The sequence below is a fragment of the Carassius gibelio genome, chromosome A4 (genome assembly GCF_023724105.1).
Source record: "Carassius gibelio isolate Cgi1373 ecotype wild population from Czech Republic chromosome A4, carGib1.2-hapl.c, whole genome shotgun sequence".
Classification (NCBI taxonomy): Eukaryota; Metazoa; Chordata; class Actinopteri; order Cypriniformes; family Cyprinidae; genus Carassius; species Carassius gibelio.
Window position 1 is genome coordinate 34,959,174 of NC_068374.1, and position 13,730 is coordinate 34,972,903.

The window sequence follows — 13,730 nt, forward strand, 5'->3', positions numbered from 1 at the left end:
TAAATTTTATTTTATCCATTAATTTTTCCTAATAAAGCAATCCCTATGGCAGTGGTTCGTTGCCCTCCAGTGGCGTATTGCGGTATTGCGGGCATTTGTACATTTATTTTTCACCATTTAAAAATATTCCTTTTCAGTGTCAGATAGTGAAAACTAATTGGCTTTATGGTTTTATTATTTTATCCTAATTCATACATTTTATTTTATCCATTTTTTTTTTTTCCTAATAAAGCAATCCCTATGGCAGTGGTTCGTTGCCCTCCAATAGCGTATTGCGGTACTGCTGGAATTTCTGTGTCTATTTTCCACAATTTAAAAATATTATCTTTCAGTGTCAGATAGTGAAAACTAATTGGCTTAATGATTTTATTATTTTATCCTAATTCATAAATTTTATTTTATCCATTATTTTATTTTATCGTAATAAATAAAGCCTTCCCTCTGGCAGTGATTCGCTGCCCTCCAGTGGCGTATTGCGGTACTGCTGGAATTTCTATGTCTATTTTCCACCATTTACAAATATTATCTTTCATAAATGTTAGTGAAAACTATTTGGCTTAATGATTTTATTATTTTATCCTAATTCATACATTTTATTTTACTCATTATTTTATTTTATCCTTATTAGAAAAACAATCCCTATGGCGGTGGTTCGCTTCCCTCCAGTGGCGAATTGCGGTATTGCGGGCATTTGTACATTTATTTTTCACCATTTAAAAATATTCCCTTTCAGTGTCAGATAGTGAAAACTAATTGGCTTTATGGTTTTATTATTTTATCCTAATTCATAAATTTTATTTTATCCATTATTTTATTTTTTCCTAATAAAGCAATCCCTATGGCAGTGGTTCGCTGCCCTCCAGTGGCGAATTGCGGTACTACTGGAATTTCTATGTCTATTCTCCACCATTTACAAATATTATCTTTTATAAATGTTAGTGAAAACTATTTGGCTTAATGATTTTGTTATTTTATCCTAATTCATACATTTTATTTTACTCATTATTTTATTTTAACCTAATGAGAAAAACAATCCCTATGGCGGTGGTTCGCTACCATCCAGTGGCAAATTGCAGTATTGTGGACATTTGTAAGTTTATTTTTCACCATTTAAAAATATTATCTTTCAATGTCAGATAGTGAAAACTAATTGGCTTAATGATTTTATTATTTTATCCTAATTCATAAATTTTATTTTATCCATTATTTTATTTTATCCTAATAAATAAAGCCTTCCCTCTGGAAGTGATTCGCTGCCCTCCAGTGGCGTATTGCGGTACTGCTGGAATTTCTATGTCTATTTTCCACCATTTACGAATATTATCTTTTATAAATGTTAGTGAAAACTATTTGGCTTAATGATTTTATTATTTTATCCTAATTAATACATTTTATTTTACTCATTATTTTATTTTATCCTTATTAGAAAAACAATCCCTATGGCGGTGGTTCGCTGCCCTTCAGTGGCGAATTGCGGTATTGCGGGCATTTGTACATTTATTTTTCACCATTTAAAAAAATTCCCTTTCAGTGTCAGATAGTGAAAACTAATTGGTTTTATGGTTTTATTATTTTATCCTAATTCATAAATTTTATTTTATCCATTATTTTATTTTTTCCTAATAAAGCAATCCCTATGGCAGTGGTTCGTTGCCCTCCAGTGGCGTATTGCTGGAATTTCTATGTTTATTTTCCACAATTTACAAATATTATCTTTCAGTGTCAGATAGTGAAAACTAATTGGTTTAATGATTTTATTATTTTCCCCTTATTTATAAATTTTATTTTATCCATTATTTTATTTTATCCTAATAAATAAAGCAATCCCTCTGGCAGTGGTTCGCTGCCCTCCCGTGGCGTATTGCGGTACTGCGGGAATTTCTGTGTCTATTTTCCACCATTTAAAAATGTTAGTGAAAACTATTTGGCTTAATGATTTTACTATTTTATCCTAATTCATACATTTTATTTTATTCATAATTTTATTTTATCCTAATGAGAAAAACAATCCCTATGGTGGTGGTATTATTTGGATATCATTGTTAAATAGTATTCTCACAAAACATTTAAATAAAATAAATATTCTACAGTTGTTTTACCTGTGTTTCTCTGTCTCTACTAGGCTACGGAGAGTGAACACAATTTAAATATGATTAATTATATTTATTTTGCCAGTCTTTTGTTTTTTATCGATCAAATAAAGTAATTTTGTAAAATATGAATCATTAGGACCTGAACGGTATTGGGGAGGAACAATCTGGTTTTATGCCTGGGAGAAATATTTGTAATAACATCCGTTTAATTTTGGACATGATTGACTACAATGATTATATTTCAGATGATAGTTTTGTTTTATTTGTCGATTTTTATAAAGCTTTTGACACGATTAGTCATCAGTTTATGTTTAAGGCTATACAGGTTTTTGGTTTTGGAGACAGATTTCTGAGAGCAGTCAATACACTTTATAAAGATTGTAATAGCTCTGTTGGACTGGCCCATGGCACAACCCCAAGATTTGACATCCATCGGGGTATAAGACAAGGGTGCCCTCTGAGTCCCTTTTTATTTCTTCTTGTCACTGAAATAATGTCTCTACACATTAAAAAAAGTTCATTCAAGGGCATCACGGCAGTAGATAGAGAATTTAAATTATCACAACTCGCAGATGATACAGCAATTTTTCTAGCTAATAAGTATGAAGTTCCAAAAGTGGTTAAGTGTATAGAGACGTTTTCAAAAGTATCGGGACTTAAAATGAACTTAAGTAAGTCTGTGTTATTACCTTTAGGGGAATGCAATATGTCGTCGATAAATAATATCCCTGTAAAGAGTACCTTCACATATTTGGGCATTGTTATTGATAAAAATGAAAAATCCCGTAACAACTTAAACTTTGACCCAATAGTTGAGCAAATAACAAAAAAATTTAACATGTGGTTAATGAGGGATCTTTCTTTAAATGGCAGAGTTTTACTGTCCAAAGCTGAAGGAATATCACGTGCTGTTTATGTGTCTCTGGCTTTGGGAATGCCTACTACAGTTTTTAAAAAACTAGATAAAACTCTTTTCAATTTCATCTGGAGAAATAAGTGTCATTATCTTAAAAAAGAGGTATTATGTAACACAAGACAAAATGGAGGTCTGGAGGTTCTTTGTTTTGAAACAGTAAATAATACTTTTAAAATTAAATGGCTTACTAAGTTAATTCAAGAAGATAATATTTGGAATGCTTTCCCTAAATTCATTTTTAATTCAATTGGAGGACTCAACTTCGTGTTGAAGTGTGACTATAACCCTGATAAATTGCCTGTAAAATTAGCTAATTTCCACAAGCAAGCTCTGCTGTCATGGAAACTGGTGTACAAACATAATTTCTCACCTACAAATTATTACATTTGGAATAACAGGAGTATTCAGTATAAAAACAGATCTTTGTACAACAAAAACTGGATTAATAATGGTATTGTTTTGGTTTCACAACTTATGAATTCGGATGGTCAATTGTTATTGTTTGAAGAATTTATTTCTAAATTTGATATTGCAGTTACACCAAAAGAATATGACATTGTCTTTGCTGCTATTCCAAGGAATGTTTTGCAGCTTTTGATTGGATCCAGAACAGAGCTTTTTGTGACAGCTCCTGTTAACAATATTTTTCTGGGAAGTGTAGACGTTACAAGAAACAAATGTTCAAGTAATTACATTAGAAACCTTTTGGTTAATGTTACGGTTCCTCCTGCTAAAAAATTTTGGACATCTCTTTATAAGGATATTAATTGGAAAGAAATGTGGTTGATGAGTAATAAATTCTGTCTAAACAATAAAATAAAAGAAGTATCTTTCAGAATTATACATAGAATATATCCGGCAAAAAAGACGTTAGAAAGATTTAAGATTGATATTGAGTATTCGTGTACTTTCTGTGGCTCAAATGAAGAAACTATTGAACATCTGTTTTATCATTGTGTGTTTACTAAAATGTTCTGGATGAATGTACAAAATTTTATTGAAAGGAAAACAGGACAGTCATTATATTTGGAGGAGAAGGACGTTCTTCTTTACTTTGAGGACATTAATTTGGAAAAGGACTTGATTTTTTTTGTACAACTTGTTTTATTTTTAGGAAAATTTCACATTCATAAAAGAAAATGGACTGACAGCAAGCCATTATTTAACCTATTTCTACAAGAGCTATCTCATTACAGCACCACCATCAATGATCTTAAACAATCAAAGGCTTTAAAAACAAATTCTATTCTAGAAAAATTTCTATGCAACTAATGTGTATTCTGTATACTCTTTGTAACCTTATTTATTTTAATGTTTGTACCCCTGGCAAACAGTTTTGTTCTGTACATATTTGTTAATAATAATAAAAAATAAATAAATAAATAAAAAAAAAAAAAAACCTGAACGGCCACATATTGTTTCCTACCCGGAGGGATATTTGTGTAGCGCACTGTCTGTAAAGTTTCCACTAGAGGGCGCTCTAAGTTCAAGAATTCCTCGTTTAACTTCATTCAATAAATAGGGCATATTTTGTGTCGAATTGCAAGACAGCTCGGATTACAGCCACAAAACTAAACACACAAGAAATATTTAAAAACATATGGATTAATGGAATGATATAGACCGCGAATGATGCAAATAGTGTCTTAATTGAGCCTAACTTCCGTTCCTGTCTGTCGTTTCTTTTCCGGTGGACAGCATGGCGTCGGGTCACATCAGCAGACTGGCTAACCTGTTTAACCGAGCGAACACCAGCAGAAATATTAGACACCTCCAAGGTGAGTTCTCATAATGAAAAACATTCACATTTTTGTTGATATATAATCTGAGATTATTCGCGATTATACTGCTGCAAACCCTTTATTGTATAACCTCAAGTCTTTCTGACCTCACTAACGAGGGATGTTTTTGAATTATTATTATTTTAGCAGGAACTTTACTGTCATCTCACAACAAATCTACAGTCAGAGGTTTATCCACTAATGACAACAGGTGAGTGATGCCAGTGCATTTATTAATGCACACTTAATTGTTCAGTTGTAATATATTATGATGCATCAGCAGTTAATGTATGTTCCGCTTCATGCATACCTAATAAAGTGTTAATATGTTGCATGCTTACCTAATAAAGTGTTATTATGTTGCATGCATGCCTAAAATAGTGTTATTATGTTGCATGCATACCTAAAATGTGTTGTTTCTGTTCCAGTAATGTGGAAATCGCTGTGACATCTGATGGAAACACAATAGTGTGTTACCATCCCACAGTCGACATTCCCTATGAGCTCACACAGGTGTGTATGATGGTGTCTCAATATATATCCTTTCGATTTGTGGAGATTTTGCCCATAAGTGTGTTTTGTTTGTTTTAGCCGATCGTCAGGCCGGACGCCGTCACTGATCATGCAGAGACGCACGAGCAGGTGCTCAAAGCCAGACTCGGTAAAGAGGTTTTAAATAACAAACAGGCCCCGACCATAGAAGAGCTCAGTAAGATGTTTTACACCACCAAACACCGCTGGTACCCCGTCGGACAGTGAGTTTGCATTGTGTACTCTACACAAACAGCATGTTCTGCCATGTTTCAGGTCAATGAACTGGTTTGTGTTTCTGTTTTAGGTATCACTCCAGACGCAGAAACCCAAATCCTCCCAAAGACCGATAGTCTGGGTTTTTTTCTGTCCTCTCTAATATTCTTTGTACATGAACCGCTGCACATTAAATAAACCCTTCCTTCAGCTATTGGTTTGATGTGTTGTGTGTGTGTTATAATTTATTAATGGTCGATCATATTAGAATGAACTAAAGCCATAAAATATTTGAATTGGACTGAAAATCTTTATTTTTTTATTTCAGCTAGATGCCAAAGCAACTTTTAGTATTTTCATTAAGTTTAACTTGATGCATTAAATGGACTAAAAATGAAATGAGTTAATAGAAACAATGTAGCCATGTAAAAGGACAACAACACAACAAAATTAAAATAAAAACTAATTCAAAATATTTTGTATGTTAACATTCACAATATAAATTGAAATACTGACTTTTTAATGTAATGTTTTAAATCCTTGAATGCTGAAACTCAAAATAAGTTACTGCCAATTTGCTGTTATATCAAATATTGGTCAACATTTATATACATTTTAATTGCTTTGATTTTCTCAGCGTAGAATAAAACATTCAACATTTTCTTTAAAATCAGAATAAATTTGGTTAAAAATGTATTTTACTTTATAAATAATTAATAATAATTGTGGGAAGTCGTGGCCTAATGGTTAGAGGGTTGGACTCCCAATCGAAGGGTTGTGAGTTCTAGTCTCGGGCCGGACGGAATTGTGGGTGGGGGGAGTGCATGAACAGCTCTCTCTCCACCTTCAATACCACGACTTAGGTGCCCTTGAGCAAGGCATCGAACCCCCAACTGCTCCCCGGGCGCCGCAGCATAAATGGCTGCCCACTGCTCCGGGTGTGTGCTCACAGTGTGTGTGTGTGTGTTCACTGCTCTGTGTGTGTGCATTTCGGATGGGTTAAATGCAGAGCACAAATTCTGGGTATGGGTCACCATACTTGGCTGAATGTCACTTCACTAAATGTCACTTCACTAATTAACTTCGGTAAGACAAGCTTATTTATATAGCACATTTCAGGCAAAGAATAGTTATTAACAGTGCTATACCTAGGGATTTTAAAATAATCATAACATGGATAAGAAATAATAATACGTTTTATTTATATAGTGCCTTTCCAAGGATACTTTACAATGTACATTCCACAAGAAAATAAAAACAATGAAAGGGTAGACAATGATGGCAAAAAATAGAAATAAATAAAAAGGGATATAAAGCCTTTAAAGTAATAATGGATTTAAATGTATTAAACAAGAAGGAAATGATTTAATAAATATAACAGGTGCATAATGAACAATTAAAATAAATATTAGTAATTTATTTCAAATGCATTAAAACAAATAAGAATTTATGTATAAGATTGTACAATGTTTTAAGGGCGGGGCGGGGGGGGGGGGCAATTCGCAATGTACACAATAACAAATCGTAGACAAGCAGTGGAAAAACTACATTTCCCAGAAGATCTATTGGAGCGGACGATGACGTTTTTTACAGGAAGACTTGCGCGCATGCGCTGTCGAGCTCAACGCGAGGAGCAGGGACCGGGCCACGGCGCAAACCGCATCAATAAAACAAGATGGCTGGATTGCCTCGCAGGATTATTAAGGTATAACTCCATAATGTTTCTCTTGTGCGTTTCATTGCGGTAATTGAAGACGCTGCTAAAGTGATGCGTTAAAAATGAAAGAAAACGGCACGTGCTCGCGCTGCAGCAGGGAGGCTCCCGCGCGCTCACTTTTTCAAACACGCACAGCGCACCAAATACATGGCAACAGCTTTCATGGAAAGATCAACTGCATCAGCTCATTCTGGTTTATTACAGAGCCAGTAATGTAAGTGTCAGCTGAGAGATTCTGGGTGCGTGACACATGAACGTGTTTACAGATGCGGATCTCGTGCACTGCGCTGGAAAGCACTAGAAATATGTCCTTGTGAAAGCAGTTCCGTGCAATAAGAGATTGCATGCTAACAGGAAATGCATTGAATTTTTTATAAATACTGTGTGTCGTAAGTATGTGGTTAGCGAATTTTAAGTACACAGAGACGCTTCACTGTTTGTGTTATGTGTACATGAGTCTAATTTCGCAATACCAGAAATCTGTTTGTCAGCAAGTCAGATCCACAGTGCATCTTTTTCTGCCTAAGAACCGCCCATTTAGATCTTCTGATTGACAACTAAACAGACCAATCACAGTTCACTTCCAGAGTCACGTGCCAATTAGGCGTTGGTTTATATTTAATGGATTTATAACACAATAATAGATTGGTATTAAATCAAATAATTGCTCAGATTACGTCACAGGAGTCATGAACTGTGAAAGGTGAGCATAAAAACATCTCTATAAAAAGTACTGATTATTTCTTACACATTTCTGTTTGTGGATATTTATGATGCTTGCTACTAAATGCCTCTGTATCTTTTTTTTAAAGCATTTTAGAAACAAACTTTATCAAAAGTATTCAATGCAGCTATCAGTGCTTTCTAAATGCATTTTATTTCCATGCAACTGTAAACCAAATAAAGTTCATCAGTATCATTGCATTTACATTGAAGGGACTTGCATTGAATTCAGGGTTTGAACGTGATCATGTGATCAGGTCATGCATTCGTATTTCAAACCCATGACTTTGACATTGTGATTTAAATGTGTCTATGTTTCAATAGGAGACGCAGCGCTTGTTGGCCGAGCCTGTGACTGGAATCAGAGCAGAACCTGATGAGGGAAATGCTCGATATTTCCATGTGGTGATCGCTGGGCCGCAGGATTCACCTTTCGAAGGCGGGACGTTCAAACTGGAGCTGTTCCTCCCAGAGGAGTATCCCATGGCTGCTCCCAAAGTCCGATTCATGACCAAAATCTACCATCCTAATGTAGACAAACTGGGCAGGATCTGTCTGGACATCCTGAAAGGTGATCATAGTGTTTGTAAAGCCTGGCACATGAAATAATAGTCAGACATATTTTTTTTTTTTTTTTTTTTTTTTTTGGAGTAGAACAGTTTTTCAACCTTTAGACAAAATCCATATAAATTAAATAAGCATATGTTTCATGTGTTGTATCGTATTTGATCAACCAGGGTTTTATGGCTCATTTAGTCTGAAATAATGAGAATATGGAGGAAAAAACAGCTACATTTAATCCAGAGGCTCGAACTGAGCAAAAATCTTTTTTTGCAGATGCTGGTATTTATATGATGCTTGTGATGTAAACCAGTGAGATCTTTATAACAGTTATAACGTATACAATATGCGATAGTAATATGAGATTTAAATTATCCAATTATATAATCCAGTGATGATTGAGAGATGAATCAATAAATGCTCCTCAGAAAATGTGAGATGTTTTGGAGGCTTGTGAGGATCAAAAGATCCTGAAGATCAGATCTGAAAAATGGCCAATTGTACAATTATACTAAAAGACCTTTTACTTGCCAAAAAAACTCAACTATCATTCAGACGACAGAATGCATGGAGTAAATTGTGTGCATCAAAGTTTTGTTCGTTTAGAGAGGTCTTTATGTATCAAATATGAAGCGCTAGGTTTTGTAAGGTTAATGGTCACAGGTCTGTCTCTTCTCTCTTGTAGATAAATGGTCTCCAGCTCTTCAGATCCGAACAGTGCTGCTCTCTATCCAGGCTTTACTAAGCGCTCCGAACCCTGATGATCCGCTGGCTAATGATGTCGCTGAACAGTGGAAGAGCAACGAGGCTCAAGCCATTGAAACAGGTGAGACCTTCTCATCAGCACGAATTGCTATAGAATTATATGTATGTGCATGTGTAAATGTATATAAACAGTGAAACCTTGCGAAAGAATTCATACCCCTTCCTTTTTTCACGTTTTGTTATGTTGCAGCCTTATGTTAAACTGCTCTAAATTACTTTTTTCCACATCATTCTACACCCCATAAACCATAATGGTAAAGCAAAAAACAGGTTTTAAACATCTCTCCAAATGTAAAAAAAAAACAACAACAAAAAACACTTGTTTGATTCCGTTGCAATTCCATCTGAGAGAGTTAAGCATTCATATTGCTTATAGATGCTACTACACTTCGAGTGAAGTTAACCTGTGGCAAATTCAGTTGAACGGGTATGATTTGGAAAGACGCATATCTTTATAATACAGCTAATGATGCATATCAGAGCAAAAACCTCAAAATAACTGTCTGAAGAGCTCAGAGGTACGTTTGTGTCAAGCCACACATCTGGAGAAGAGTTCAGAAAAGCATTCTGCTTCATTGAAGGGACACAGAAGCACATAGTCTCTGTTAACCTTAACAGAAGTTTGAAACAACCAGGACCCTTTTACAGCTGGCCTCCTGGACAAACTGAGCACCTGATGGAGACGGGCTTTGATTTGATTGGTGAACAAGATCCTGATGGTCACTCTAGTCGAGCTCAATGATCATATGTGCCGATGAGCAAAGCTTGTCGCATCAAACACAAAGACTTGAGGCTTTAAAGGTGCTTCAGCAAAATATATAGCTAAGGGTATGAATAACTATTCAATGTACTTATTTCACTTTTTTATTTTTAATACATTTACGAAGTTGTAACCGTTCAGTTTTTGCTTAGTCAATCTGGTGTATGGAGTTTGGAGTTTCTGTTGTGAGAAAGTTAAAAACAAAGCAGTTTGTGTTATCCGGTTCGCGAACGACTCATTCGATTTAACCGGATCTTCTTGAACCAGTTCACCAAATCGGAACTGAATCGTGTTAAACAGTTCGCATCTCTAATACGCATTAATCCACAAATGACTTAAACTGTTAACTTTTTGAATGTGTCTGACACTCCCTCTGAGTTAAAACAAGCCAATATCCCGGAGTAATTCATTTACTCAGACAGTACACTGACTGAACTGATGTGAAGAGAGAACTGAAGATAAACACCGAATATGTCTCTGTATATATTATATTAAATATATTATATATATTAATTTATTTCTGTGGAGCAAAGCTGAATTTCCATCTTCATTAATCCAGTCTTCAGCATCACATGGTCCTTCAGAAATCATTCTAATATGCTGATTTATTATTAGAATTATCAATGTTGGCAACAGTTTTTTCCCCAAAAAAATGTCCAATCCACTATACTTTTTCAGGATTCTTTGATGAATAAAAAGTTATAAGAATAGCATTTATTCAAAATATAAATCTTTTCTAACAATATCAATCTTTTCTATAACTTCTTAACAATTTAACACATCCTTGCTTAATATATTTTTTTATTTCTTTAAAAAATGAAGAAAAAAAAATGTACTGAGCCCAAACATTTGAATAGTAGTGTATATTGTTAGAAAAGATTTCAATTTGAAATAAATGCTCTTCTTTTTAATTGATTATTCATCAAAGAATCCTGAAAAAAAAGAATAACCGGTTCCAAAAAAAACCATTAAGCATTCCAACAGTTTCAAACATTGATAATAAATCAGTATATAAGAATGATTTCTGAAGATCATGTGACACTGAAGACTGGAGGAATGATGCTGAAAATACAGCTGCACAATTGTGATATGAACTCTAAATTGAGAAAGAAAAAGTTGAAATTTTCCTTGGCAAAAATCGAAAGAATGAAACCTTTTTTGTGTGTGTGTGTGTCATTTTTGTAACTTAAATCTTGTGCGATTCTGACTTTGAATTTACATCTTTATCAAAATTAATAATTTTTTTTCTGCCATAGAATAAAAAAGGGAATTGCAACTTTTAATCTTGCAATTACTTTTTCTCAGAATTATCTTGCAATTCTGAGTTTATACATGCAATTTTTTTTTTCTCAAAATTTAGAGAGACTCTAAATGGTAAAGGTGACACATGTGTCCGTTTTTTTGATCCTCAAACTTTATTATGACATGTTTTAGTATGATTTGATATATGATATATGGTTCTTTGTGTTTTTTCTCTCTCTCTCAGCCCGGACATGGACCAGGCTTTATGCCGGCAACAACATTGATGTTTAGAAGAAAGAAGCGGTGGCATCAAGTGAGAGAAGTGGAACAATCTCCTTCTGTCTTCTTTTGCATTTAAAGGACACTTTCTCAGACAAATTAAAATAAGCGAAAAACATACAAAACCAAACAAAAAAACATACGATTCAAAAGCAACTACTGCAGCCCCTTTGGGTGAGTGTCGGTGTGTTCCTGGTCAGAACTAATGCTTGCTCCACTATATGATCTCTCTGCTTCTGGGTTCGGCCAGGAAGTGATGTGTGGTGATGGCCTGGGGTTTCCCAGCATCCCTTGTGTGGTCACTACACTGGACCCTGTCAGAATGTGTAGAACAGTCTCTATTACAGTTATTAGCGCAGTGGATTTCACTGGAAACTGATTGTAGGCTCCAGGCCCTGCATCCAGGTGGATGGTTCAGTGATGTTTATTTTTATGTTTCGCGGTGTAGAGGGAGGGCCTGGTAAATGTGGGATGCATACATGCTGCTTCTAGGTCAGGGACAAAATTATGTGAATTTTTTTTTTTTTTTTTTAACTTTTTCTTTTCTCTGAGACTCTTCAGTTCATTAAACACCTGTTGTGAACCCCATCTTTTTCATTGCCAGAACCTGCTCTGATGTTGTATTCCAAGCGAAACTTGTGTGAGTGTGCGTGCAAAGGTTTGTGTTTCGGCTGAAGTGGAATCTGTATGACTTGTCTGGGAAAATTAAATCTGTAAATGTTCAGTTTTAGTAAAAATATTTTTTGTTATGTTATTTGGTTTGTTCTCTTCATTTCTGTTTTTTTGTTTTGTTTTGTTTTATCTTTACAGGTCTGAATCTGATTATGGAAGCTTGTTACTGCCACAGAATTAAAAAAGATAATGGTTTATAGATTTTCTTATCATTCTAAAAATGTTTTTTCTCAAATTTCTGAGAATTCAGAATTTTGATACTTTTTTCTTTTTTTTGAGCTTGCGTTTTGGAATTTAGTTTTTTTTTTGTGGAATTCTAAGTTTGCATTTAGTAAAAAAGTGACACAATAATGACTTTTCTCATTATTTGGACTTCTCAGAATTGTGAGATCTAGACTCAGAACTGAAAGGGGAAAAAGTCAGAATTAACCCTTTTTTTACCCTGTGGTGGAAACAAACTTCCATAGATCGTAGCCTGAAACCTATCAGCAGATGCTAGAAAATACAGTTTGTCAAATAATTTCACAGTATATATGACATGCGTACAAAAACTGCAGGTGTTTAATCTTAACGACTATATGAATTATGCTTAAACAGGACTGTGTTTCCTTGCTAGTGTGTTAATGTGAAAGTTTGCTTCTGCAAATAAAATAGAAAAGCCCCTTTGAACCATGTGTCCATATAAAATAATTTGTTGATTAAATTACACTTGTTACAGTATTATGAATTATGTGGCAGAGGCACCAGTGTTTAGATGCTCTAACACATGGACAATTGTAGTTTTTTTTTTTTTTTTTTTTGACAATTCAGAGCAAACGTGGTTTGCAACTAAAAATGAACATTAGGTATATCTGCTTAGCTGCTGAATTTTGTGAAAATATAGGCTAAATGCAGATTACATTATCCCATTTGAAATAAATTGTTTTAAGGTTTAGATTTAAAGTTCTTCAGTACAGTATAAAGGCAGTTCTGTCTCTGGACCCTATCTTCTGTTCCAGATGATTCGTTTTTTTCTACCAAACAGCACATTATATAACCATCTGAGCAGCAGCTGAAGTGATTTCTGACTTCCACATTTCTCCATCCTGATTGTTTGTGTGTGTCTGAAGGCTGTTTATAGGATTGGGACATCGAGAGCAATCCAAACAGTCTCTTGTTTCTGTTTTCATATATATTCATATATAATTAGCCATTTGTTATGTCTGCAGTGTCTGAATGGCTACCATTACGGCATTTCTATAGACCTCGAGAGCATAGCTTGTAATAATGTCAGAGTGTTTGTATATGGTCACGAATAGAACTGATTACTATTTACTATTTAGCACTGACAGATGAGTATTTCTGTCCAGTAAACGTACATATTCATTATGAAGTTTCTGCAAAACATCTCTCACGTTCAGTGAGTGTGTGGCAGCTGTTGCTCTGATCAGATCCATGTAATCTCATTAAGGCCATGAACAGATTCATGCTTCTC

At 34.5% G+C, this 13,730-nt stretch overlaps 2 protein-coding genes across 3 annotated transcripts; both read left to right on the forward strand.

The window, feature by feature from the left end:
- Nucleotides 1-4,491: 4,491 nt before the first annotated feature.
- mrpl42 (mitochondrial ribosomal protein L42) lies at nucleotides 4,492-5,751 on the forward strand. 2 transcript variants are annotated; one of them, XM_052573062.1, is made up of 5 exons: nucleotides 4,492-4,787; nucleotides 4,941-5,001; nucleotides 5,219-5,303; nucleotides 5,382-5,545; nucleotides 5,629-5,751. In XM_052573062.1, exons 1-5 carry the CDS (start codon nucleotides 4,709-4,711, stop codon nucleotides 5,672-5,674), a joined length of 435 nt encoding a protein of 144 aa, XP_052429022.1. In that variant the 5' UTR covers nucleotides 4,492-4,708; the 3' UTR covers nucleotides 5,675-5,751. The 2 variants fall into 2 exon arrangements, with proteins under 2 accessions (XP_052429022.1, XP_052429015.1); XM_052573055.1 differs by having other exon boundaries at nucleotides 4,496-4,787; nucleotides 4,938-5,001.
- A 1,365-nt stretch (nucleotides 5,752-7,116) lies between these two features.
- LOC127979237 (ubiquitin-conjugating enzyme E2 N) lies at nucleotides 7,117-12,925 on the forward strand. Its single transcript, XM_052584573.1, has 4 exons — nucleotides 7,117-7,242; nucleotides 8,302-8,548; nucleotides 9,224-9,364; nucleotides 11,550-12,925. The coding sequence occupies exons 1-4, from the start codon at nucleotides 7,213-7,215 to the stop codon at nucleotides 11,594-11,596; spliced, it is 465 nt and encodes a 154-aa protein (XP_052440533.1). The 5' UTR covers nucleotides 7,117-7,212; the 3' UTR covers nucleotides 11,597-12,925.
- The last annotated feature ends 805 nt before the right edge of the window (nucleotides 12,926-13,730 follow it).